The sequence below is a fragment of the Myotis myotis genome, unplaced genomic scaffold (genome assembly GCF_014108235.1).
Source record: "Myotis myotis isolate mMyoMyo1 unplaced genomic scaffold, mMyoMyo1.p scaffold_m19_p_3, whole genome shotgun sequence".
Lineage (NCBI taxonomy): Eukaryota > Metazoa > Chordata > Mammalia > Chiroptera > Vespertilionidae > Myotis > Myotis myotis.
The window spans coordinates 7,598,572-7,624,719 of record NW_023416335.1 but is presented as its reverse complement, the minus strand read 5'-3'; the positions used below and the strand labels follow the sequence as shown (position 1 = coordinate 7,624,719).

The 26,148-nt window shown below is 42.3% G+C and overlaps 2 protein-coding genes across 3 annotated transcripts in view; both read left to right on the top strand.

Moving 5' to 3' along the window:
* The window catches only part of LOC118650029 (cytochrome P450 4V2-like), a 31,317-nt gene extending 5,175 nt beyond the window's left edge, over positions 1 to 26,142 (top strand). The window contains exons 2-9 of one of the 2 annotated variants that reach the window (XM_036297766.1): positions 7,387 to 7,499; positions 8,895 to 8,980; positions 10,938 to 11,128; positions 11,508 to 11,577; positions 12,879 to 13,005; positions 16,004 to 16,189; positions 22,014 to 22,116; positions 25,914 to 26,142. In XM_036297766.1, coding sequence (XP_036153659.1) covers positions 7,387 to 7,499; positions 8,895 to 8,980; positions 10,938 to 11,128; positions 11,508 to 11,577; positions 12,879 to 13,005; positions 16,004 to 16,189; positions 22,014 to 22,116; positions 25,914 to 26,137 — 1,100 coding nt within the window. In that variant the 3' untranslated portion in view covers positions 26,138 to 26,142. The remainder of the gene's footprint in view (positions 1 to 7,386; positions 7,500 to 8,894; positions 8,981 to 10,937; positions 11,129 to 11,507; positions 11,578 to 12,878; positions 13,006 to 16,003; positions 16,190 to 22,013; positions 22,117 to 25,913) is intronic. The other variant, XM_036297767.1, reaches the window with a different exon arrangement.
* LOC118650028 (heterogeneous nuclear ribonucleoprotein K-like) lies at positions 3,988 to 6,053 on the top strand. The gene has a single exon (XM_036297765.1). The coding sequence runs from the start codon at positions 4,216 to 4,218 to the stop codon at positions 5,608 to 5,610; it is 1,395 nt and encodes a 464-aa protein (XP_036153658.1). The 5' UTR covers positions 3,988 to 4,215; the 3' UTR covers positions 5,611 to 6,053.
* Positions 26,143 to 26,148: the final 6 nt, after the last annotated feature.

Genomic DNA, 26,148 nt, shown 5'->3' with positions numbered 1-26,148 from the left:
GCACAGAGCAGGGCCCATCAGGAGGTTGGGGAGCCCCCCCCGTCACGCACAGAGCAGGGCCCATCAGGGGGTTGGGGAGCTCCCCCCCTGTCACACACAGAGCAGGGCGGATCAGGGGGTTGGGGCGCTGCCACTGTCACACTCAGGGCAGGGCCGATGGGGCGGGGGTTGGGGCACCGCACCCTGTCACAAATAGAGCCGCAGGGCGATCGGGGGGTTGGGGAGCTCCCCCCTGTCACGCACAGAGCAGGGCTGATCAGGGGGTTGAGGAGCTCCCCCCTGTCACGAACAGAGCAGAGCGGATAGGGAGGTTGTGGCCCCACCCTCTGTCACACACAGAGCCGCAGGGCGATCAGGGGGTTTGGTTGCTGCCCCCTGTCACGCTGATCCCGGTGCTGGGAGGCATATTACCTTTTTACTATATAGGATAGAAGCCTGGTGCATGGGTGGGGGCCAGCTGGTTTGCCCTGAAGTGTGTCCTGGATCAGGGTGGGGGTCCCGCTTGGGTGCCTGGCCAGCCTGGGTGAGGGGATGATGGTTGCTTGCATCTGGTCACACCCACTTCAGTGTGGGGGTCCCACTTGGGTGCCTGGCCAGCCTGGGTGAGGGGATGATGGCTGTTTGCATCTGGTCACACCCCCTTTAGGGTGGGGGTCCCCACTGGGGTGCCTGGCCAGCCTGGGTGAGGGGCTGAGGGCCGTTTTCAAGCTGGCAAGTGACTGAAGCTCCCAACCTGTCCTTTTTTCCTTTTTTTTTTATTCTGGGCCAGCTTTAGCTCTGAGGCTCAGCTCCAGCTATAAGACCTCCGCTGCTGAAAGCAGGTTTCTGGCCTTTGTTTACCTTCTGTATTTGAAACAATGTTGCGGTCCTGCTGGCTGAAGCCCCGGGTTTTGTTTAGCTTCTATATTTGTTACAATGTTACTTAGCGTGCAGCTGAGAGGCCGGCAAGGCAGGCGGGGAAGCTTGGCTTCCTCCGTCACTGAAGCAAGCAAGCCTCCCTGTTTGTGTCAGCTGCCTGGCTGCTGGCCGCTATCTTGGCTGGCAGTTAATTTGCATATCGCCCTGATTAGCCAATGGGAAGGGTAGCGGTCGTACGCTAATTACCATGTTTCTCTTTTATTAGATAAGATGCCATCTCTTTCTTGGAATTTCTCCAGTCCTTTCAATGAAAATCGGTAACTCCTCAGACTTAAACTTCTAATTTAACACCCATTTCATCTGATCTGATACTGTGATTAGTCCCACAGTGACCATCTCCTCTGATTATAAATTCCTTGAGAGTAGGGATCTGGTCCTTTGGTGGTACATGTTCCTTGCCTGTGGAATGCATGTGTGAGCATGTTGTGTTTTCAAGAAGAAGTAAGGTACTTCCATCATATTCATTCTTACATCTGGACATGTCATAGGAAACTGATTTGATTGATTACCAACTTTCCCTATCTAATCCCTACATTTTCCTCATTGCTTCTCAGTAATTCTTTTTAGCTTAATGATTCTTTCTTATATTCACTATGACATTTCTTCCACATTTTTGTCACATTCCTAAACCAAATTTTTTCCTATATCCAAGGAAATGTAGACACAGCCTATTATTTATATACTAGTGGCCTGGTGCACAAAACTCAAGCACATTAAAAGAGAATTAATGATAAGAAATATTTTAACATTGCTATTTGCCCTTTCTCTATAATAGAGGTGTCAGAGATGAAAGAAAATTAGTAAAATGTGTATAAAATCTCCCTCCTGTCAGAGTCTTGGGCGCGCCACAGGACCTACAATCAAGTCCCCACCCACCACCCTCACGCACTTCTAAAATGCAGGAGACCCAGACCCGGCCGGCTCCACCCCCATTAGCTGAGACCTAGACCCAGCCGGCCCCACCCCTGTCAAGACCCTCGGGGCTGGGGCCACAACCTCAGGTCCTCTGGGCAGGGGGCACAGCCTCAAGTCCCTCGGCCCGGTGCTGGGGTAGGGGTGTAGCCTGAGGTCCCCTGTCTAGCCCCGCTGGGTGTGGGGGTGTGGCCTGACGTCCCCCTTCAAGCCTCACTGGGCAGGGGGAACAGCCTGAGGACCCCCGGTCTGTCACTGAGGTCGGGGGCCACAGTCAGGTCTCCCTGCCTGGAACCCTGGCGGGGGGCATGGTCTGAGGTCTCCCTGCCCAGAGCTGTGGCAGGGGGGTGGCTTGAGGTCCCCCTTCAAGCCTCACCAGGCGAGGGGTGCAGCCTGAGTTCCCTCGTCAAGACTCACTGGGCGGGGGGCACTGCAGGACAGGGGTTGTGGCCTTAGGTGCCCCCCGCCCCCCGCAGCATCATTTCATGCTGAATGGGGATGCATGCAGGCAGCATGATGTTAGTGCTGGGTGCGGAATTCCCGCCTCTGGCCCTGCCCATAGACTGGGACACCTTAATAGACAAATTAGCATATTACCTCTTTATTATATAGACTAGAGGTCCAATATATGAAATTAGTGCATGGGTAAGGCCCCTAGCAGCTGCTGGGCTCTGACCAGGGCCTTCCTACGTTCTGCACCGCCACCTGGTGATCAGCACATGTCATAGCAAGCAATGGAAATCCCAGTTGGTCAAACCCCCCCCCCCCCCCCCCGGGGACATTTTGAATATTTGGCTTTTATCTATATAGATACTGTGTGTATGTGTTTCTCTTCTACTAACAAAATATTTTAAAATCTTACTCCACCTTACTTTTTATTCTTCAGCTTCAGCATTCTATCCTTCTTCATAAACTTTTATTTATTCAAATGATATTAGAACTATGGAAATTTGTAAAAATAATATAGAGTTTGCATATGCCATATACCCAGCAAGCCTCCTCTGATGGTATTGTTTTATGGAATTAGTGTCATTATCAAACTAGACCATTATTATTTGTCCAATGTTCTTAACAATACTACCGCCCTTATTTGAATTTTACAACACTGCCTAGTGTTCTTTTTCTGTTCCATGACTCAATTCAAAATCTCACCTGGCATATAGGAGTTGTACTTCCTTGTATTATGTTCTTCAATATTAATTTTTTCTAATCTGTGATCCTTTATCAGTCTTCCCATACACATCAAGACCTTGACACATTTTCTGAGACAGGTATTTTGTACAATCACTCTCAGTTTGGATTTGTCTGTTGTTTTATCAGAGTTTCATTGAGGTTATGCATTTTTGACAAGAACACCATATGTGATGTTGAAAACGTTCCCTCTAAAATCAGGAAGACAAGGATGCTCACTCTCACCACTTTATTCAACATAGTATTATAGGTGCCAGTCAGAACATTTAGGCAGGAAAAAGAATGCAGACGACATGATTTTTCATATGGAAAATCCTAGATACTCACCCCCCCCACCATGTTAGAATTAATAAATAAATTTAGTAAAGTTGCAGGATATAGAATCAATATACAAAAATCACTTGCATTTCTTTATGCTATCAATGGACTACCAGGAAGAGAAATTAAGGAAACAGCCCCATTTACAACTGAATCAAAAGGAATAAAACAACTAGGAATAAATTTAACCAAGGTGAAAGTCCTGTGCACTGAAAACTATAAGATATTGGCTAGAGAAATGATACAAACTAATCCTATCATTATTCTGTTGCACAAATTGTCCCTGTTTGAAGTATTAGGAGCTTTTCAGTTGGCTGCTTGGTGTTTCAACACCATCACTTTTTGAGCACTTCCTTACTTTCTGCCACCATGATATATTCCACTCTTCTTGTATTTTTCTCTGCCTTGTCCCTAAAATCAATGACTTCTCCAAGAACACTTATTTATTTTATTGTAGGATAGTCTTTAGAAATACTTAGATCTGGTACCCGTACTAGGAATGGGAGCCAATCTGGGAAGTTATATTACCAGAAATATTATTTATAATATCAGAAAAGACTTCGCAGCAATATCACATTTAAGATGACACTTGAAGGATAAGTGAGTGTTATTAGACAAAAAGCAGTAGGAATAAGAGTTTCCTACAGAGTGAGTGCGCGAACGGGAAAGGAGGAGGGCGCTCCAGGCGAAAGCGCTGCAGACGCCATTATCCTCTGTTTCTCTGCTGCACCAACCTCTACGTCTTGCTTACGTCCCGCTTGTTTACAGCCTATAGGCTACTGCAGCACTAGGGTGTCAGGTGGTCCCGCCCAGAACACTTCAGTTCTGCTCTGCAAGGATATATAATTGATTGGTGTGTCCATATAATCCAAGAAAATGGAAACTGAACAGCCAGAGGAAACCTTCCCCAACACCGAAACCAACGGTGAATTTGGTAAACGCCCTGCAGAAGATATGGAAGAGGAACAAGCTTTTAAAAGATCTAGGAACACTGATGAGATGGTTGAATTACGCATTCTGCTTCAGAGCAAGAATGCTGGGGCAGTGATTGGAAAAGGAGGCAAGAATATTAAGGCTCTGCGTACAGACTACAATGCCAGTGTTTCAGTCCCAGACAGCAGTGGCCCCGAGCGCATATTGAGTATCAGTGCTGATATTGAAACAATTGGAGAAATTCTGAAGAAAATCATCCCTACCTTGGAAGAGGGCCTGCAGTTGCCATCACCCACTGCAACCAGCCAGCTCCCGCTCGAATCTGATGCTGTGGAATGCTTAAATTACCAACACTATAAAGGAAGCGACTTTGACTGCGAATTGAGACTGTTGATTCATCAGAGTCTGGCAGGAGGGATTATTGGGGTCAAAGGTGCTAAAATCAAAGAACTTCGAGAGAACACTCAGACAACAATCAAGCTTTTCCAGGAATGCTGTCCTCATTCCACTGACAGAGTCGTTCTTATTGGAGGAAAACCTGATAGGGTTGTAGAGTGCATAAAGATCATCCTTGATCTTATATCAGAGTCGCCCATCAAAGGACGTGCACAGCCTTATGATCCCAACTTTTATGATGAAACTTATGATTATGGTGGCTTTACAATGATGTTTGATGACCGCCGTGGCCGTCCTGTGGGATTTCCCATGCGGGGAAGAGGTGGTTTTGACAGAATGCCTCCTGGTCGGGGTGGGCGCCCCATGCCTCCATCTAGAAGAGATTATGATGATATGAGCCCTCGGCGAGGACCTCCTCCCCCTCCTCCTGGACGAGGTGGCCGGGGTGGTAGCAGAGCTCGCAATCTTCCTCTTCCTCCACCACCACCACCACCTAGAGGAGGGGATCTAATGGCCTATGACAGGAGAGGAAGACCTGGAGATCGTTATGATGGCATGGTTGGTTTCAGTGCCGATGAAAGATGGGACTCTGCAATAGATACATGGAGCCCTTCAGAATGGCAGATGGCTTATGAACCACAGGGTGGCTCTGGATATGATTATTCCTATGCAGGGGGTCGTGGCTCATATGGTGATCTTGGTGGACCTATTATTACAACACAAGTAACTATTCCCAAAGATCTGGCTGGATCTATAATTGGCAAAGGTGGTCAGAGGATTAAACAAATTCGTCATGAGTCAGGAGCTTCGATCAAAATTGATGAGCCTTTAGAAGGGTCCGAAGATCGGATCATTACCATTACAGGAACACAGGACCAGATACAGAATGCACAGTATTTGCTGCAGAACAGTGTGAAGCAGTATTCTGGAAAGTTTTTCTAAGACTAGTGAAGAACTGAAGGAGTCCTGCATCTTTTTTTTTTTATCTGCTTCTGTTTAAAAAGCCAACATTCCTCTGCTTCATAGGTGTTCTGCATTTGAGGTGTAGTGAAATCTTTGCTGTTCACCAGATGTAATGTTTTAGTTCCTTACAAACAGGGTGGGGGGGGGAGGGTGTGCAAAAACTAACATTGAAATTTTGAAACAGCAGCAGAGTGAGTGAATTTTAATTTTTGTTCATTGTTGGTGGTTAGAAAATTCCCCCTATGTAATTATTGTGAACACTTTGCTTTGTGGTCACTGTAACATTTGGGGGGGGGGTGGGACAGGGAAGAAAAGTAATAATAGTCCATATGTCCCTGGCATCTATTCAGAGCAGTGTGCAGAATGTAATGCTCTTTTGTAAGAAACGTTTTATGATTTTTAAAATAAATTTAGTGAACCTATTTTTGGTGGTCATTTTTTTTTAAGATGGTCATTTTTCAAATGGCTGAATTCCCCAACCTACCCCCAAAAAAAGAAATTAAAAAAAAAAAAAAAAAAGTTTCCTACAAAGAGAAGAGGTTCTGTAGGGGCCCTGAGACATTTGAGAAGTTGAAAGATTAGTAAAACAGAAGAGTTTTTTAAAATTATTTTTTTCTTGAGGTAACATTCGTTATTAACATCTAGATACCAGATGTACAATAGTATAATTTGATGTCTGTATACTCTTTTGGGTGCTCACAACCAAAAGTCTAGTTTCTATCTATTACCATTTGTTTAACCCATTTACCTACTTTGCCCTCTCTCCACTCTCTTTCTCCTCTGTAACCACTATTCTGTTGTCTGTATCCTTGAATTTGTTTCTATTTTGTTATATTTGTTTATTTACTACTTTTTAAAATATATTTTACATATGAGTTAAATCAAACTGTTTTGTCCTTGTCTGTCTGGCTTATTTCCCTTAGCATAATTCCCTTAAGATCCATTCATGTTATCACGAATGACAATATTTTATCTTTAAAAAATATATATTATTTTATTAATTTCAGAGTAGAAGGGACAGGGGAGAGAGAGAAACATCAGTGATGAGAGAGAATTGTCGATTGGCTGCCTTCTGCATGCCCCATACTGGGGCTCGAGCCTGCAACGCAGGCATATGTCCTGACTGGGTCAATCCTCAACTACACAGTCATGCCAGCTGGGCCAATATGATCACATCTTCTTTATCCATTCATCCATCGATGGGCACCTAAGGTTGCTTCCATATCCTGGCTATTGTAAGTTATGCTGCAGTTATCATTGGGGTGCATATATCTTTTTGAATTAGTGTTTTCATGTTCTTCAGATAAATACCCAGAAGAGGAATGGCTGGATCATATCTTAGCTCTAATCTCAATTTGCTGAGGAACTGCAATACTGTTTTAGAGAGGGTGAAAGGGAGTATCTATCTACCAGGGCTGTGGAGTTGTGACAGGTTTCCCTTTCTACAGAAGAGTAGCCTGTGCAGGTCAGGAGAAACTGAACAACCTCGGTGTCCTTGGGGAAGGCATGTCATAAGGTCACCACACACATCCACAGTGCTTGGCATTTCTCAGTTAACCAGGTTGTTGCATATATATCATTCATAATTAATTAGCCTCATAATTCATTGATTAATAATTTAGTAAGGACAACTGTGTGGTTTAGCTTCAAGGTGTGAAAGATCTGGGAGAAATTGAGTGAGTTGCCCAAAATTAAAAGAGTAAAAAGAAACAAAAAGACAAAGTAAGGAACTTATTTAAATTAATTATTTTCTAGAGTTTTTCCAACAGATGATTTATCACACAGGACGCAACAGACATGTGCCAATGCTAAAACTCTGGCTTGGCACAGTACCAGTAATAGCCATGTTTAAGGCCGAAACTGTAGAGGTGAGTTGATGGTGACTGTGGTCAATGTTTCACTGTATGTTTGATGGTGTGAGAATCTCATCAGAATAAACAGCAAGTATATGTCCTTACATTTAATTGAATTCAATACAATGAGGATTACATTAAATATCTAAAGCTGTGAAGGTGCCATTTAATGCTTTCCTGATATAGTGTGAGTTCTGGGAAGAGTAGCAGCTTTTACATGTCTATACGCATTTAGTATCAAGTAATATACTTGTCCTCCTTTTTGGGGAAGTCTTCAATAGAACAGAACCATAAATAGATTATTCTACAAGGTGAGCTCATATCATCTCCCACGCACTGTTTTAAGATTGCAAAAATGTAAGACTAATAAAATTTAAGTGTTTCCCTTAAGAGGCTCAGAGTATCCATTATACTTTTATGATTTCAAGTTAATTTTTTAAAAGAGAACACTAATGTGGTATTGATGGGAAATATGTTGTTAATAAACTCTATTGAAATTATGCCTAAAAATTATTTATCTTTCTTTTAGTTATTATCATGACATTGGGAGTATTATCTTATGGTTTGATGACAAAGGCTTTGTGTCAGGAAGTAAAAATGGGAAAAACAGACTTTCTCTTCATGGAGAAAAATTAACAGCAGTATTTCCTGGGGTTGTTGGGCTTGGATACATCTTTCTTACTCATTGTGGTAAAACTGTTGGAGTGTCTCTGGTACCACACTGCCCAATGTACTGGCCCAGAGGAGATAGCGAGAGGCCACATGTGGGATGTCAGCCATTGCTGGCCTAGTGTAAGTGGGCTTAGTACATATGGATAGAGATCTGTCCAAAGTAGGGAACTGCAGCAAGATCCTGAGAAGCATTTTGTGCATATGCTCATCCCTTCTGCTTTACTTTGGCTCCAGGCACCTAATTATACCCATGGTTCCCAATGCTACTTATATCCTGGAGACATTCAAATGTGTACCTAGTATAAGCCTCAATCCTGAACTTCATACCTGCTTTCAAACTATGGCAATTTGAATGCCTCCAAATCAACATACCTGATAATGAACTTGTGATTTCCACCTCCCTAAATGTGGTCATCCTTTGCTTCACCGACCTTCTCTTCCCTCACTCCTACCCTCAATAAACAACTCCACTTGACTCCTAATTCATGGCAGGACTCAGGGAATTATCTTGGTCATTTTCCTTTCAGACAACTCCAGCTAGTCTCCAAGAGTGAGAGACAGTGGTATGCTCCAAACTCTAATTGCATTTCTTTGAGTCATAGTAATGAAAATGAACCACCAAGAAGTAATTGTTATGAAATGTTACTTTGGAAAGTAGTTGTGTTCTAGCCCAGTATTCTTATAATTATGGTTGTGTTCATATATCTATCTCTCATTATGCTTTTCTCTCTTTCTAAGGCAATTTTAACTAGCTCAAAGGAAATTGACAAGTCTTATCTGTACACATTCCTACAACCATGGCTTGGCCTAGGACTTCTTACCAGGTAAGTCAGTGTAAATTGATAAAGCTGTCTTGTGCGTAACTTATGTCAGGCATCGACATGGGGTAGTTTTCCTGTAGCAAGAATGAGCCATTGAGTAGTAGGGAGAAACTGAAAAAGTTGGGTGATAATGGGCCTCTGAGAGACAGGAACTCAGGGTGTAGAGTAATCTCCAGCCATGGTATTCAATAATGCTGATCACCAGTGTTCCGAGGATAGTTAGAAAGTCCCATGTAGAAATGGAGTATGGCACAGGGGAGTTTTGAGCAGGGAAATCTTGAAAATTCAATTAAAAAGGAAGTGATCCTCAGAGAAGTAAGTTGAGCACAGTAACCTCAGTCCTTGAGCTGCCATCCAGCAACAGGACCCCATCAACTGAGAAAGAGAAAGCAGGACTTCGGTGGGGACTTTGGAGACTTTGAAGATGTTAGAGATCAAAGTAGACTCATGGAGCTTCTAGATTTTCAGAGGGTTAAGGTTGGGTAAAGGGGGAAAATTTCTCATCTTTGGAAACTCAGAACTTAGAAATTTAGTGAAATTCTTAAAATTTTCAATTTTGATCAGTGCTCTTTTACATATCTATATAAATAAAAATGTAAATGTTCGTTTGTTCAAAATCTTAAATCTTCGAAAGTTCTTCACTGATTGCTTTGAAATTTTGACACAACGTTGCATTCGAATGCACGTGTGTTTTTATATATGTATATACCTACTATTATATAGCTGTCACACCTGTGACAGGTAAAAACATGTCTTTTTTTGAAAAACAGCGCCATCTGTGGACGTAAAAGCAACACACGCTACACTAAATATTTTAAGATTCCATTTCAATGTTTCTGTTTACAATTATAAATTGTAGATAGAATTAACTACAAATATGCATGTCCAGCTGCAAAACGATCGATCAGCTGATATATTCTCACATCAACTGATGGAAATTGGGAATGGAAAGGTGCCGGTTGATCTGACCTCAGGACGAATTTCATTGCCTCATAACTTCTGCAATTTAGTGGTGTCAAAAGAAGAATTGGTTGAAAAAGCATTTCCCAATATTCAAACCAATTATAAGAATCACTATTGGCTGAGCAAACGAGCTATTCTTGCGGCCAAGAACAAAGACGTCTACGAACTTAACAATACTATTCAGTCTAACATTCAAAGCGAGGCAGTCACATACAAGTCCGTCGACACTGTTGTGGAAGCAGATGAAGCGGTTAATTATCCAATAGAATTTTTGAATTCACTCGATCCGCCAGGGATGCCACCACCCGTACTGCAATTGAAAATCGGCGTGCCAATTATCATGTTGTGAAATATCAGCCAGCCAAAGCTTTGCAACGGCACGCGGCTTGCAGTAAAAAAATTAATGAGCAACGTCATAGAAGCAACAATCTTGACAGGACCTTTCAAAGGTGAAGATGTCCTCATTCCTCACATTCCTATGATTCCAATGGCTATGCCATTTCAATTTAAGAGATTGCAATTCCCAATTCGATTGGCGTTTGTAATCACCATCAACAAAGCTCAGGGCCAATCTTTAGAATTGTGCGGTTTAGATCTAGACATGGATTGCTTCTCACATGGACAATTATATATTGCGTGTTCTAGAGTCAGCAAACCAGACAATCTCTATATCTGCACAGACAATGGAACAACAAAAAATATTGTATACCCACGAGCATTGTGAAATTAAACATATTAGAAACGTGCGCTTTCTCTTTTCTTTCTTTTCCATTTAACCGGACTGAGCCACAGCAATGCGTGGCCGGTACAGCTAGTTAGTTATAAAGAAGGATATCTAAAATATGCCCATTCTGTAACTGTATATGAGTCTCCCCTTGTCATTCTGACCAAAGCATTTGGGAATCTGTAGATTAAGAAGAATTTGTTGTCTTGACTAAGCTTTATTTGCTTTGCATGTTGCTTTTCTCTTCTTTGTAACCATGTCTTGCATTTCTAGTACTGGAAACAAATGGCGCTCCAGGAGAAAAATGTTAACACCCACTTTCCATTTTACCATTCTGGAAGACTTCTTAGATGTCATGAATGAACAAGCCAACATATTGGTTAATAAGCTTGAAAAACATGTTGACGGAGAAAAATTTAACTGCTTTTCTTACATCACTCTTTGTGCCTTAGATATAATCTGTGGTAAGTCTCATGGATTTGTTTCTAGAGCTGTGGTGTAAACGTAAAATGGCCCAAATAGAAAATAACATTTCACTGGGAAGGCAAATGAAGGGGTTAGAAAGGATATTGGCTTCTTTGGGGCGGTCCTTCTGCTAAATTAGGCTCCTGAGCAGCAGTACCCACTGCCAGGGCTTCGAGCAGAGCCAACCTGCCAGGAAGGTCAGAGGGAAGAAGGAGCATGAACAGGGAGTAGGAGAAACAAAGTTGCAAGAGTGAAAGGGGACAGGAACAATTCTAAAATATATAAGAATTTATCTCTTTTTTGAAGTGTTTGCCACTGGAAAATAAACACAAGGCATGTGCATGAATTGAATGGTTGCTTCTCACCCATATTTTGCAGAGACAGCTATGGGCAAGAATATTGATGCTCAGACTAATGATGATTCTGAGTATGTCCGTGCAGTTTATAGGTAAACGGAGCCCTTCTAATTATGTTTTAAATTGTTATTGATTCAAGCTTTAAAAATATCGCTAATAGTTTTTGGTCTGTGTTGTATCTTTTTCACAATGAAATATTGCATTAAAAATTAACCTAATCATTTAAGCATGTATTTTAACAGTAGAGGGTTTATTTTATAAATTATGGCACACCCAGGCTATGGTATAATTTTAAATGATTATTTTATGATATATTAAAAAATTACATTATGATGCTTATTGGTAAAATAAAGATAAAAACAATATTTTAACATGATAACCACTATGTATGAAAAATTATTCATTAAAAAAAACTTGTAGATATTTTTCCATAATGTTAGCTGTGATTATTATTTTGTGTTATATGCTCCTCTTTCTTGTTTTTGATGTTGTTATTAATTCTTTCTTCCCATATTTTCTGCACTTAGTGTGTGTTATTTTTTAATTGAAATAACATATTTACTTTGAAAAATTGCTTGAGATTATTCAACTATGAAAAGGCAGGGCCAGGGTTTGATTTAAGGAATTCTGTCTTTGAGTCCACTGCCCATTTCATTTTAACACATATTAGCATATATAATCTGCTATTCATCACACAAGATACTGACTAGTTTTATAGTGGTCCACAGAACAGAATAACAGGGAGACAAGCATCAAAACAAATAAGTATAAACTTATAAACTATAATAATTGCTTCAAAGAAAATATAAAGTTGATTGATATTCGAGAAGAAAACAGCAATAGGGCCCACAGATTGAGTGACCAGGAAAGGCCGCTCTGCAGAATTGACCTGTAAGCTGCTCTCAAAGGAGGAGATCATGTCTAGGTCTTTCTGCTCCATCACTGGAAATGTTGAGGAAGGGCCTCGGGGCAGGGATGTGACAGAGGGGCACTTTCCTGGAGAAGAGGACAGCCAGAGGAGTGATCAAGCAAATGCGTGGACATTAAACAGGCAGATTTCATCCCACCCTGTGGTATAAGAGCTACAGGCCGCTCGGGGAGGTCCAGAACTCTTCCTGGAGAAATAGAAGGAGAGGTCAGATGGCCATCTAGTAAGGTGTTTTGTACTGGATTCTTCATTCCTCTATAGGACCCATTTGATTTTTAAGCTTCCTAGGATGTGTAATAACCCATGCCTTCATTGTTGAGCATAAAGCATGGAGCTCTTAGTAGCCGCTAAGATGAATTATCATCGTTGCCACATATTACCCTCATTGATACCAGGCACTAAACAGGTACTCAAGGAATGCACGTTTTTGATGTATCAGCTGATACATTTGCATCCTGTTTATAGGATGAGTGATTTGATACATCGAAGAATGAAGACGATTTGGTTCTGGCATGACGTTTTGTACCTTTTGTTTAAAGAAGGATGGGACCACAGAAGGAACCTAAAGATCTTACATAATTTTACCACCAATGTAAGTCCTCATTTTTTTTATTGTGATCAAACGTAAATAACATAAAATTTATCATAATAGCCATTTTAAGTTTGCCATTCAGTGGCATTAGGGGCATTAACAATGTTGTGCAACTTCTACCACTATCACTTTCTACAACTTTTATAAGGGCATGACTCCTATGTTTGTTAACATACCCACTAGTTAATGTTCTCTACTGGGGGAGGTTAGTCTACTGGGGAGGTTGTCTATGAATAAATAATTACAAAATGTGATATGTGCTATAATAGTTTATTTAACAAACTGGGTGCTATGTTAAGAAAATAAAGACACTGGGAACTGTGTTATAAGAATCTTCTGTAAAATGTTTGGATTAGGCAATAGTTTTCTAAGACAAAGGGCATTTACAGCAGTATCTTAAACTGGAAAAGATAAAAATTAACTAGATATTACTATGTAATTGTTAATGACAAGGAAATAGTAATGTTCTGGAATATAGTCTGGGTTTGTGTTAAAAGTATGTTTATGAGCCAAAACCGGTTTGGCTCAGTGGATAGAGCGTCGGCCTGCGGACTGAAGGGTCCCAGGTTCGATTCCGGTCAAGGGCATGTACCTGGGTTGTGGGCACATCCCCAGTGGGAGATGTGCAGGAGGCAGCTGATCAATGTTTCTAATTCTCTATCTCTCTCCCTTTCTCTCTGTAAAAAATCTATAAAATATATTTTTAAAAAAAGTATGTTTATGAAAAGGCAAACTTTAATTAAAAGCATGCATTGTAATTTAAGTGTACTGATAAAAGTGCCGAAGTAAATATATTTATCCTTTGCTGTAATTTTAGTTTAAAATATGATGGCATTGCTTCCAGAAAATGAGGTATTGCCTCCACCAAAAGATCAAGTGGTTAATGTCCCTAGATGTTAGGTGAATGAGATGTTGGAGTGAGCTGCCATCAGTGAAGTATAGCATAATTGCCTGTCAATATGTGAACGGTGAACAGATTTATTTTATGGGTATAATTACACTTGTCTTCCAATTTCATGCATTAATATCAGTATCAATAATGGATGAATTTCAAATTGGATGGCTAATATAAAAAAACTAGAGGCCCATTGCTAGAAGATTTGTGCAATACGCCTTCCTTCCCCTGGCTGCCCGCACCAGTTTTCTTCAGGCACCCATGACCCAGGCCTTTGGCCCATCGACAGCGGAGCAGCCAAGCCTCAGGGCTAGGCTTCTCCACTCCTGCTGCAGCGAGGCTTGGCTTCTCCACTCCAGCCCCAGTGGAGAAGCCAAGCCTCTTCAGTCTTCAGTCTTCAGTTGTCTTCAGTCTTCACTCGGAGCCTTCAGTCTTCACTCTGCGCCTGTGTATGCAAATGAACCCGCTGTCTTTGCATAGTCATCCTGATTGGCTGGTGGGTGCAGCGGAGTGACAACCAATTTACATATTTTTTTTTATTAGTGTACATTCCCTACATTCCCTACTGAGTGCCAGGCACTAGGGGTTCCACCAAGAATCAAAGAGAAGACATGGTGCTTGCCATTATGGAACTTGGCATCTGTTCATTCAGCAGAAGCAGGTTTGGACAATTGCCCAAAAGGAGGAGAAAGTTGAAATGTGTAACCAAATTAAGCTCCTGGGCTTTCATACTTTTATTCATTCAACACATACCTGATGAACATTTTTAAAATGCCAAGCAGTGTTCTAAATGTTGGAAGTATATCAATGAATAAATTCAAATTTGCTGCTACATAGAACTTGGAGGAGAAAGTCACTAAATAACAAGTTCGATGCCAGGTGGTAAGTGAAATGGAAAAAAATGTAAAGTAGGCTTAGGAAGAGAGTGAGTGCTAGGGACTAGGGTAGCAGTGACCCTGACAGTGTGACAATGGGCAGTGGAGATCTAAAACTACGGAGGAAGCTAGTCATGCTGGCTTCGGAGGCAAGAGCATTCTAGGCAGAAGGAGCGGCAAGCGTACAGGGTGATTCTTTTCTCCAATACAACACGTAATTAGAGTGATCTATAATTAATCTATTATATAATGACTAGAGGCTCAGTGCACAAAATTCGTGCACAAGGGGGTGACCCTCAGCCTGGCCTACACCCTTTCGTATCCGGGACCCGTTGGGGGTTGTCCGACTGTCGGTTTAGGTCCAATTCCACAGTCAGCCATCCCTCTTGCAATCCAGGGCCACTGGCTCCAAACCATTCACCTGCCTGCCTGCCTAATGCTTCCAACTGCCCTCCCTTTCCAGGCTGGTTGCCCCAACTGCCCTCCCCTGCCTACTTGGTCATCCCAACTGCCCTGCTCTGCTATCCAGGTCACCCCATTGACTATCCGCTTCCGGCATGGAAGCCCCGAATGGCCCTTCCCTCTAGGCCCAATCACCTGCAACTGCCTTCCCCTGCAGCACCTGGTCACCCACAACTGCCCTCCCCTTCTGGCCTAGTTGCTCCCTACTGCCCTCCCCTGAAGGCCTGGTCGCCCCCAAGTCCCCTCCCCTGCCGATCTGATCTCACTCCTAAATGCTGTCTCCTGCCTACCTGATCGCCCCCAACTGCCTCTACCTTGGCCCCCACCACCATGGCTTTGTTTGGAAGGAAGTGACATCTGGAAGATGGCCAGTTGCGTCTAATTAGCATATTACCCTTTTATTAGTATAGATTGTGTTCTCTCCACTACCCAAATTTTCTCATGAGCTCTTTCAACTCACTCCGGCCCTATTCAGGAGATTACTACTCTATTCCCATGTTGGAGAGGCTGTAAAAATAGTGCTTGGAAATTATGTATTTGTCTGTCATTAAATTTGTTTTTAAAAGTCTTATTAAATAATGCCCTAAACATGTTCACAGAAAGCTTTACTATATTTTCAAATAACCTAACTTCCTGTTGAGTGAGACAGAACAGGAAAGGCTTAGAAAAAAATCAGTTAAAGAAGCTAGTACATTTTCACAGGAAAATGGATTATTAGGCCATATCAAATTCCACACAAAAGCATGTGATCATTTAAATCACACAGGTCATCAAGGAACGGGCCAATGAAATAAAGAGAGATAAAGAAGGTAAAAGTGATGACAAAGGCATGACCCTCTCCAAGAGAAAACGCAAGGCTTTTCTTGACCTGCTTTTAAATGTGATGGATGATGAAGGAAATAAGCTAAGCCTTGAGGCTATTCGAGAAGAAGTGGACACTTTCATGTTTGAGGTATTTTGCGTTGTCATGTTAGTATCAGGTATCATCATTAAACAAATTACAGTTCCTGTTACATAACAAGAAAATATTTGTTTTTAATCTTGGGAGTTGAAAATGCTAAGGATGAAGAAATAGCCAGCACTAATACTTAGACATGTTTAAGCATTTAATAGTAAAATTAGAAATAACATGAAATAGCAAGAATTATTTGTAGCCACCTTTTAAAATATGTTGGGATCCTTGGTATAAGGGATGATCTGTTCACAATTTCTTTTTAACGTAAAAAATAATATATAGGAATTCTTTAAAAAAGTTTTTAGCATTTTTTAAGTCTGATCACATTTTGAAGTAGCTTGTTATAACTGATGAAGAGTCATTATATTGTAGTGAGAAATTACAAAGTTCAAGACCCTAATTAAATACCAGATCAACTTTCTTCTTCAGAAAAAGCTGTAGGCTAGTATGGTCTTTTTTATTCTCAACATCAGGGAAGTTTTCTGTCATTATTTCTTCAAACAGGTTCTCTATTACTTGCTCCACTTCCTCTCCTTCTGGCACCCCTATTATGCAGGTGTTGTTTCCTTTCATGTTCTCCCAAAGCTCCCTTAGGCTCTTCTCCTCCTTTTTAAGTTTTCTTTCCAGTTGCTGCTATGTTTGTGTGTTTTTTCCTACCTTGTCTTCTAATTTGCTGATGTGGTCCTCAGCCTCTTCTAGTCTGCTATTGAAGCCTTCCTTTATGTTCTTTATTGCAGCTAGGTCATTCCTCATTTCCTCTTGATTCCTTTTCAAGTTGGTGACATTCTTATTCAGCTTCTTATAATTCTCATTGAGTTGTGTGTATTGGTGATCCAGACATTTGACCATCGTTATAACCATTACTCTGAATTCTTTCTCTGACAAGTTACTTGCCTCCATCTCATTTAATTATTTTTGTGGTGATTCCTTTTTTCTTTCCTTTGGGGATTGTTTTTATCTTCCCACTTTTTGTTGAAATGTTTTGTTTCTATGTCTTAGATCCAGCTGCTTTGCTACCCAGGTTGTTTTGGGGGTGATTGGTGATTTTTGGAACCCAGTGGTGCAGTCTCTCAGATCTCCTGCGCTTGGTAATCTAGCAGAGCCCCCTATTTGTGTTATTTGGGTTTTCTTGCTATAGTTGGGTCTTGAATGTTAGCTTATTTTTCATGGATGTAGTCCATCACAGATGGGCAATGTGACTCACCCCAGTTTCATTGTGCAAGCTGTTGTAGATGTGATCGCAGTTCCAGCTCTTGTGGAAAGGGTTGCCTGAGGTCTCACTATTATGTGCTCACTGTTAGTTCCCAGAGTGCATGGGCTTGGTCTTAGGGCCAAGGAAGTGGTCTTAGGGCCTTAGGCTCAGCTATGGTGACTTTGGCTGGTGTTGTCTGACTCTTGCTGGCGTAGTGTCTCTCTGTAACTCACTACGAGGCTCCCAGAGTCCGGGACAGTGGGGCGTGGGGGGCAGGGCGGCTGTCCTGTAGTCTGCAGTTGAGGCAGTGGGACTCTGGCCAAAGTGATTTCCCTCTCTGAATCACAAGAGTGTTCTGGAGCCATCAGCTGTGGTTGTGGGAATCTGGGAGTCTGTGGCCAATCAATGTGACCTTGTATGGCAAGACGAGTCCTCAGTAACTCACTAAGGTGTTCAGAGGTAGGCAGCCATGGATCCTGTTCAGGGAGCCATGTGACCTTGGTTGGAGGGGCACACACCCAATGGCAGCTCACAGAGGGGCCCAGGAGCCATACGGTGGAGCTGTGTTATCGTGGGGCCCACGCTTGGGAGCTGCACTGTCATGGTGTGCTGCTGACCCGGGAAGGGAGAAGTCCCAGTTTCTGCTTCAGGAGCTATGCACCCTTGGTTGGATATGAGCACCCAGCAGTGGCTTACAGAGCAACCTAGGAGTTACCTGCTGGGGCGGTGGACTCTGGTGGCCTGCGTCATGGAGCAGCACTATCGTAGGGATTGGATTCTGGCAGCCAGGGTCATACCTTATGGTGGCTCCGAGAGTTACCTGGGAGCCGCCTGCAGGACAGTGGACTCAGGGAGCCTGTGCACCTGATCGGTGTGACTGAGGTGACCGAAAGTCAGTAATCAGGGAGGGTGAAGTCTGAGGTACTGCAGCCAGGGTCTTCAGCCCTTGATTAGATAGGAGTGCACCCAGCAGCTGCTCACAGAGGCACCAGGGAGCTGTCTTCTTGAGTGGTGGACTCAGGAGACCTGCGTGCCGAAACCACATGACCACTGTGTCTGTGGGCAGTCAGCTAGAAATGGGGAAGTCCGAGTTTCTACTGCAGGGGCCGTGCATTCTTGTTTGGATACATGCGTATCCAGCAGTGGCTCACAGAGGCACCGGAGAAGCCTGTGCCTGGGCGGCTGACTCAGGGTGCCCGAGCACTGGTTCAGCATGACTGCAGTGTCTGGAGGTCAGCAGTCAGGGAGCGCAAAGTCCCACTTACTGCTGCGGGATCTGTGCACCCTTGGAGGTAGATGTCCTAGGGTCTGCAGGTCTGCGGTGAGGCAGTAGAACTTTGGCTGGTGTGGCTGCAGGGTCACGAATAGTGTCCACGGCCAGTCTGGGAGGTGGTGCTGGTGAATTCCTAGAGGAGGCTTCTCTCCCCTTCAATATGGCATGGACTCCCTTCTTGAGCCCCACAGCCCGGGGAGTGCCTGCAGCGGTGATAGGGGCGGCCTGTTCAGTAGAGCCTGGTCTGCCAGCCTCTGGTACTCCTGCTGGTTTTAACTGTCCCTCACTCATTCCCACACACACTGCACACATCCACACACTCCCCTGTCACTTCATCACTCAATCACACCCTCTCCCTCACCTCCATCTTACCAGCCACCATCTTCCCAGTTCCTTCTAGTAGGGCATTTAACCAGTTTGTGATTCTAAAGGGATTTCTTGTCTTCACATCAAAAAAAGGGATAAATTTTAAAAATATATAATTTTATTGATTTTTTTAAGAAGAACAAGATAGAAATATCAATGATGAGAGAGAATCATTGATTGGCTGCCTCCTGCATGTGCCCTGACCAGGAATTGAACCGTGACCTCCTGGTTCATAGGTCAACACTCAAAAACTGAGCCACAACAGCTGGGCAAAAAGATGACTTTTTTAAAAGATAATTTTAACTACACTAAATATTATAAAGAGAAAACCTCTTAACATGTGGCTTACCAAATAAAGATTAATAAATGGTTTTAAAAGGCAGCATATGGAATATCTTGGAAATTTAAGAAAGGGAAAGCCATCAGTGTTCAATGGCGGACTGCATGCACTGTGTTTTCTCTGCCTGCAGCCGCCTGTGTGCAGTTCCTCCCCAGGGAGGAAGCTCTGTGCCCTGTAGCAGGAAACAAGCTGTGTGAAGAGTCCACAAACCTGACTTCTCCCAGGTCTGTGCTGACTGACCGTACGAGACAGGCCCAGTCATTGCAGATCTCTGCCACAGTCCCCCTGTGTGGATTGTGGAAATATGGACTATATCAGTGGTTTGAAACTTCTATTTTAAGCATATCACTTCATAGAAAAGAAATTATGCATATAATTAGCCATCTAATTCACTAAAAAGTGGTCTGTGGGGAATTGAGAAACCAAGATGGCGGCATAGGTAAACACCTGAAATTGCTGCCTCGCACAACCATTTCAAAAATACAACTAAAGACAAAATGTCAGTTTGAAATATATATTACTTTAAAAGATAAATTAGTGGGTGACTGCTTTATAATAATAAAAGAAATGGCACCTTTGAGTTAATGTCCTCAGTGTCACTCAGACTTCCTAACAAAATGATCCCTGTGCAGTTATCATAGACTGATCTTGAGTTTCCCTGACTCTGAAAAATAAGTGGAAAGACCAACATATTTTGCTTAACAGAAAGGAGAAAGTGAAACCTCTCAAGACTACGTGGGAATCAGCAAAAGCCCCAAGCATCCACTGGGTACCCAGGGATTTATCATCTAGAAATCTCTGCAGGTGATGGACTACTGAATTGATGGTCTGTTCATTGTCACAGACAACTGTGGAACATGTTTCTGGACCAACTACTGACCTGTCACACAAATAAGCAGATTCTTGGACTATATCTAGAAGATCAAAATCTATTTCTAGCACCTCATGATATGCTTGTGTGTGTGTGTGTGTGTGTGTGTGTGTGTGTGTTACAAGCCATTAACAACCCTATGAATGAATGATGTTCACAATATCATGTTCTCAACTGCCCTGCTCAGCCCTTGTGTTGCAGAAGACCAAAGAAATATCAAGCACGCTTCCTAGTGAAAGGGAGGGGCCCAACCATAAAATTATTTTTGTTGCTACTTCATAACTGTAATGTTTCTACTGTTATGAATCGTAAGGTAAATATCTGATATGCAGGATGGTCTTAGGCGACCCCTGTGAAAGGGTCTTTCCACCGCAAAAGGGGTCGAGACCCACAGAGGGCCTAAGCTGATAATCCTTTATTGTTTACCAAATCTTACCTTTGATATGTGTGTTTGCTTTGCTAAAGGGCAAAATGTGTAAATAAAAAGCCTTGGGTCCGGAGATTCCGTGAGCACATCCCATGAGAAAAGGGTTTCCGCCTGGTTCTTCATGCCTTCCAAATTTATCTTTCTTTTCTGGTGTATCCATTTATGTCACCATATCCCTTCTCCAGATTCCTGAACCCTTGCTCCAAAGACTGTGGCATTTATTATTTTTCAAATACACTTTTTTTTTTTCTGAAGAACTTACCATTTTGCATGTGGAGTGTCCTGGTGAGATGAGGACAGGAAATAAGGGGCTGATGCCTAAAGACACTGCCTGGACAGAGAATAAGGTTGCCCAGGGTGTCACCATCAGTATTGGAGCTGGAATCTCCTTACCCTGGATCCTCCACGCCCGCTGAGGTGAAGAGTGTGGACTCTGCTTTGTCATCAGAAACTACAAGAGTCCTACTGTTGTCTCCACCTCCTATGAAGCTGTCGGGCCCTGGGAAAGCATCATTGGGGGCTCAGTTTGTCATCTCTAAAACGTGAATAGCAGTATAAAGTATCCCATGGAGATTTTTTAAAAACATGTATTTTTATTGATTTCAGAGAAATACATTTTCATTGAAGGAAGAGGGAGAGACAGAAACATCAATGATGAGAGAGAATCATTGATTGGCTGCCTCCTGCATGCCCCCTACTGGGGATTGAGCCCACAACCCCAGCATGTGTCGTGACCAGGAATCGAACCATGACCTCCTGGTTCATAGGCTGAAGCTCAAGCACTGAGCCACGCTGGCCGGGCTCCCATGGATTTTCTGTGAAGAATAATTGAGTTCATTTCTGCAAAATGTTTGGTATTTTCCCTCAAACTCAGTAAGGTTTAAATGGGGTATTTATCAACTTCTTGATGTGGAGACTGTTGCTCAGAACCACCCATATGCTACCTGGTGTTGCCTGGTGTCCAGGTAAAGTCGACCATACAAATGGGAGAAAGTGGACAAGTGCAGATCTGGCCACTTGGCTCAGGAAAGTCACACTTTATTCCCTCAAAAACAGTCCAGCGCATGGAGATCCTTTGGAATACCTCCTGTTAGCCCAGCCCAGCCACTCTCACCAAGTATGTGACTCTGTCGTATTGAATGTCCCTGTACCCAGAGGCATCCCCTCTGAAGGGATTGTTTCATTGGTTTGTTCCCCACAGAGGAAACATACTGTATAAAATTAACTTGTTCTGTCTGGGGTCACGTCACAGCTGTCAAATCCAGAGCCAATTCAAAGTAGAGCTAGCATTCCTAAATATCTCAATAGAACTCTGCTTTCTAAGCTGTTGTTTTTTTCTCTTACATTTGTAGGGCCATGACACAACTGCAGCTGGAATAAACTGGGCCTTGTACCTACTGGGTTGCTATCCAGAAGTCCAGAAAAAATTAGGCAATGAACTGGATGAAGTGTTTGGTATGTATGACCCCTTAACTACTTTCACAGAAGATCCCACGTCACTGAAGCAAATGGCAATCTTGCTCATGAAAAATGTGCAGTCGGGCCTGTTCTAAAGACACTGTAATAAGCAGGAAGGCTGCCATATGGTACCCCTTCCAGGGCTAATGTCCTTTGCAAGACCTCCTGCATTTGTTTACAGGCATTTGCTGATTGCTTGGCATGTGACTGCACCGGCCTAGATGCGGGGGCTACACAGATAAATGTCACTGTCCTCAAGGACCTCACGCTTCATAGGTGAAGCAGACACTGTATAGAAAGTATCAAGTCATGGCTGTGTGCTTGGGCGATATGAGGAAGAAGGGGCTAGTGGAGAGCAGAGAGGAAAGGTGAAGCTGGTTAGCAGGGTCAAGGAGAGCTGTTCCAGATAGGATTGCTGTGGGTTAAGCTGATGGGACATACATTTCTTTTGTACAACCAGTAACCTGTAGGTAAGGGGTCCTAGGCTGATGCCTGTAGGGATGTTGAGAGAATCCTGGACTTGTTCTTTTTTCTTTCTGTCATTTTCATCATTGTGGATTTTGTTTTCTTGATTGTGGTTCTGGGTCTCATGCTTATCTTTAAGGCAAGAAGAAATGAGAAGGGGGATGAAGGATAATATTAGTCTCCTTTGACTGTGGTCACAGATTCTGCAAACTGGGTGGCTTAGCACAACAGAAATATATTCACTTACAGTTCCGGACACCAGAAGGCCCAGATGAGTATCTCTGAGTTAAATCAGTGTGTTGGCAGGGCTGCACTTTTTGGAAGCCTAATGGGAGAATCCATTCCTTCTGGTGACTGCCAACATACCTTGGCTTATGGCCACATCATTCACATCTCTGTCTCCATCTTCACATCACTTTCTCTTCTCTGGGTGTGTGTCAGATCCCCTTCTGCTCTCTCTTATCATGACATTCGTAATGGCATTCATGGCCCACCTGGATAATCCACAATCATCTCTCCTTTTAAAGATCCCTAATAAAATCTTCAAAAGTACCTTTCCCCCAAAAAAGTAATATTTAAAGGTTCTAGGCATTAGGGCCTGATATATTTGTGGGTCATAATCAGCCTATCACAAAGGAACTGTGTATTGTGCCATCAACTTAATCCTTTGTTTATTCAGATGTCATATGGCTTCCCATGGCTGGGAATAGAAAGGTAAAGGTTGGCTTGGCCAACCAACAAAATAGTATCTGATAAATTTTCCTAGTGCAAAGTGGGGAAGGAATAATAAAGGAAAAGAGGAGGAGGTGGAAGACATTCTAGAAAGAGAGGCTCCAGTTGCACAATGGCAGAGTGGAGAACTGGGAAGATAACAGTAAGCATTAAAGGTCAGGTGGAATTCAGAACATTTGTTAGAACCCATTGAGGGTTGAAGTTGGAAAAGTAATTTCATGTCCAGATGGTGTGAGGACTGGAATTTCATACCAAGAGGGAAGACTTTATTTTGTAGAATGGAGATGATCTAAACTTCTGGGCTCTGTTTTTGTCGTCATTTCATTTTTCCTGTATCAAGTTGAATTTCTCTCAGATTGTGTCTGGTGGGTAAATTGGATGTTCTAGAAACCCAGGTTCTTTTGGAATGTGTTCCCACGTTTGTGTTTTTTACAATTTGTAGCCCAATGCAGGTGTCACAAATGGTTTTGGATCTCACATAATCAGTGACACCATTTTTACTAGAATTTTTATTCTGCTGCTTCCATGCTTTATGCTAATTGTGCCTCACTTCTCTTCTACCCCCAGTATTAGTTCTAAAACTTTCTTGAGCCACTGATCTTTGGATATTGAGATGTAATTATTCATTCCTTTTTTTTTTAACTGAGGTAAATTTAGTTTCATTATAACAAGCAACTGGTACACTTTTAATGTTTAAAATTGAGCATTATCTTTTCTTTCCAGTGAAACAAACAAAAAAAAATTAAATAAACAGGAACAAAATTACAATAGAGAATGATGGTTCCAAATAAGATTCTGCAAGCCCGCTATTCTCCCATTGAGTTGAAGGGCCCAAGCCATTATTAGAAGAGAATTTTATTTTAAAAGTGTCATCTTAAACTTCAAGAGAGTTCATTAAACATTACAAACATACCAAAGGGAAGACTTGTCAAAATGCCCACTTAACTAACCCCAAAATCTTATATTTTTTTTTTTTTTTTTTTTTTAGTTTAAAAAATGTTCTATATAAGAGAAAGTAGACAGGTATATGTTGGTAAATGCTAACTGTCCACATTCTCAGAGACACAGTGTAATCTGTGTGCTCAGTGTACAGAGAAAGGAGGAAGAATGCTGGAATTCTGTGCGCCACTGCCTCCAGCCTCCAGCGGAGCAAAGTAAGCAGGTTTTTCTTTCCCATGGAGCACAGGGGCATTGACTCCACATAGTGTTTGTTGAGGCAGGAAGGGATGAAAGTGAATCTGGACTTGTGTGCATGCATATGAGCCTAACCAATGCACACAGACACCAGGGGCTGAGGGCATACGTGGGGAGGGGGGGGGAGGAGGGCGGGGACATACGGGCGCAATGGGGAGATAAGGACACATATATAACACCTTAATCAATAATGAAAAATAATTAAATAAATAAAAATCAACGGAAAAAATTAAAAATAAAAATATATTTAAACGTAAAAAAAAAAAGAAAGTGAATTTGAAAGACAAAGCGTTAGAGATTCTTTTCTCACTATATTCTGCTCAAGGTATTTCCCTCCAAGTAAGTTGAGAACCAGATGTAAGGGAGAGAAAAGAATTCAAAAGAAGAATGACTGAGCCTAAGAGTAAAACAAAACAAAACAAAACCCAGACTTTAACTTGCTCTCAGTGACTGGAGGAAACTTTTAAAAAGAAGGTTGGAATCCATCCTTGTTCCTTAGTCACTGTCTCCTTCATCCTCATCAGCTTCTTTGTTGGTAGCTTTCAATCCTCTCCCTCTCCCCCTCCATCATCATCTTCTCTTCTCCTTCCCCATCTTCATCTTCCATATCAGGAAGCAAGTAGTAATGAATTGGATTTTGGCAAATACCACCTTCGATGATCTCTCCCAACTTATCTGCACCTGCATCAGAATGGCCATAAAACAGATTTTTGTTTCTCGGTCTCTTCCATCTTGCTTTATCCTGCATTGGATTTGAACATTTCATCAAACCCTTTCCAGATATTTTGTGGACTTTGAAAAGGCATCACGGCTTGCACTCAGATGAAATTCTTTGGGTGCAATTATTTTCCAAGGAAGGGTTTTCATCGAAATGAAAATCTGTTCTGTGACCTGATGTATTACTTTTCAATTCTGTACTACAACTCTGGTTAAATAACACAGTGCCTTTCCATCTGTCTCCCCAAGCAGTGAAGGCATAGAGATGATTGCAAATGTTGTTGCTCAAAAAGTTGGGATTTAGGCCATCAATTCTGAAAAACAGTGGTTGGCAGAATTTGTTATATGTCCACCTTCAGAATCTTCTCACTGGCTTGTTCATTGAGTTGGTCTGTCTCATTTTTTTCTTTCTCAATATGTTCAGTTGCTTCCTGCTTTGCTTCCTCCATAGCCCGGGCAACCAAGCCTCCTGCTTGCTCCAGCTCCATGGCTGCCGGCCGCCATCTTGGTTGAGTTAATTTGCATATAGTCACTCTGATTGGCTGGTGGGCATGGTTTGGAGACATAGAAAAAGTATGGTCAATTAGCATCTTTGTCTTTTTTTAGTGTAGATTCCTTTTTGATGTCTTATCCACCAAGCCCAAATCATTTTCATTTATTTTATTTCATATATTTACTTTGATCAGGGAATTCTCATCGCCCCGTTACCTTAGAAGACCTGAAGAAACTTAAATATCTGGAGTGTGTTATTAAGGAGACCCTTCGTATTTTTCCTTCTGTGCCTTTAATTGCCCGTGGTCTTAATGAAGATTGTGATGTTGGTGAGAATTCTTCCATGAAAGTAGTGGGTAGAGTGGACTTTTCTGTGTCTGTCTTGCTCTATTCTAATGACATATCTACTGCCTCATGACAGGGGGGTAC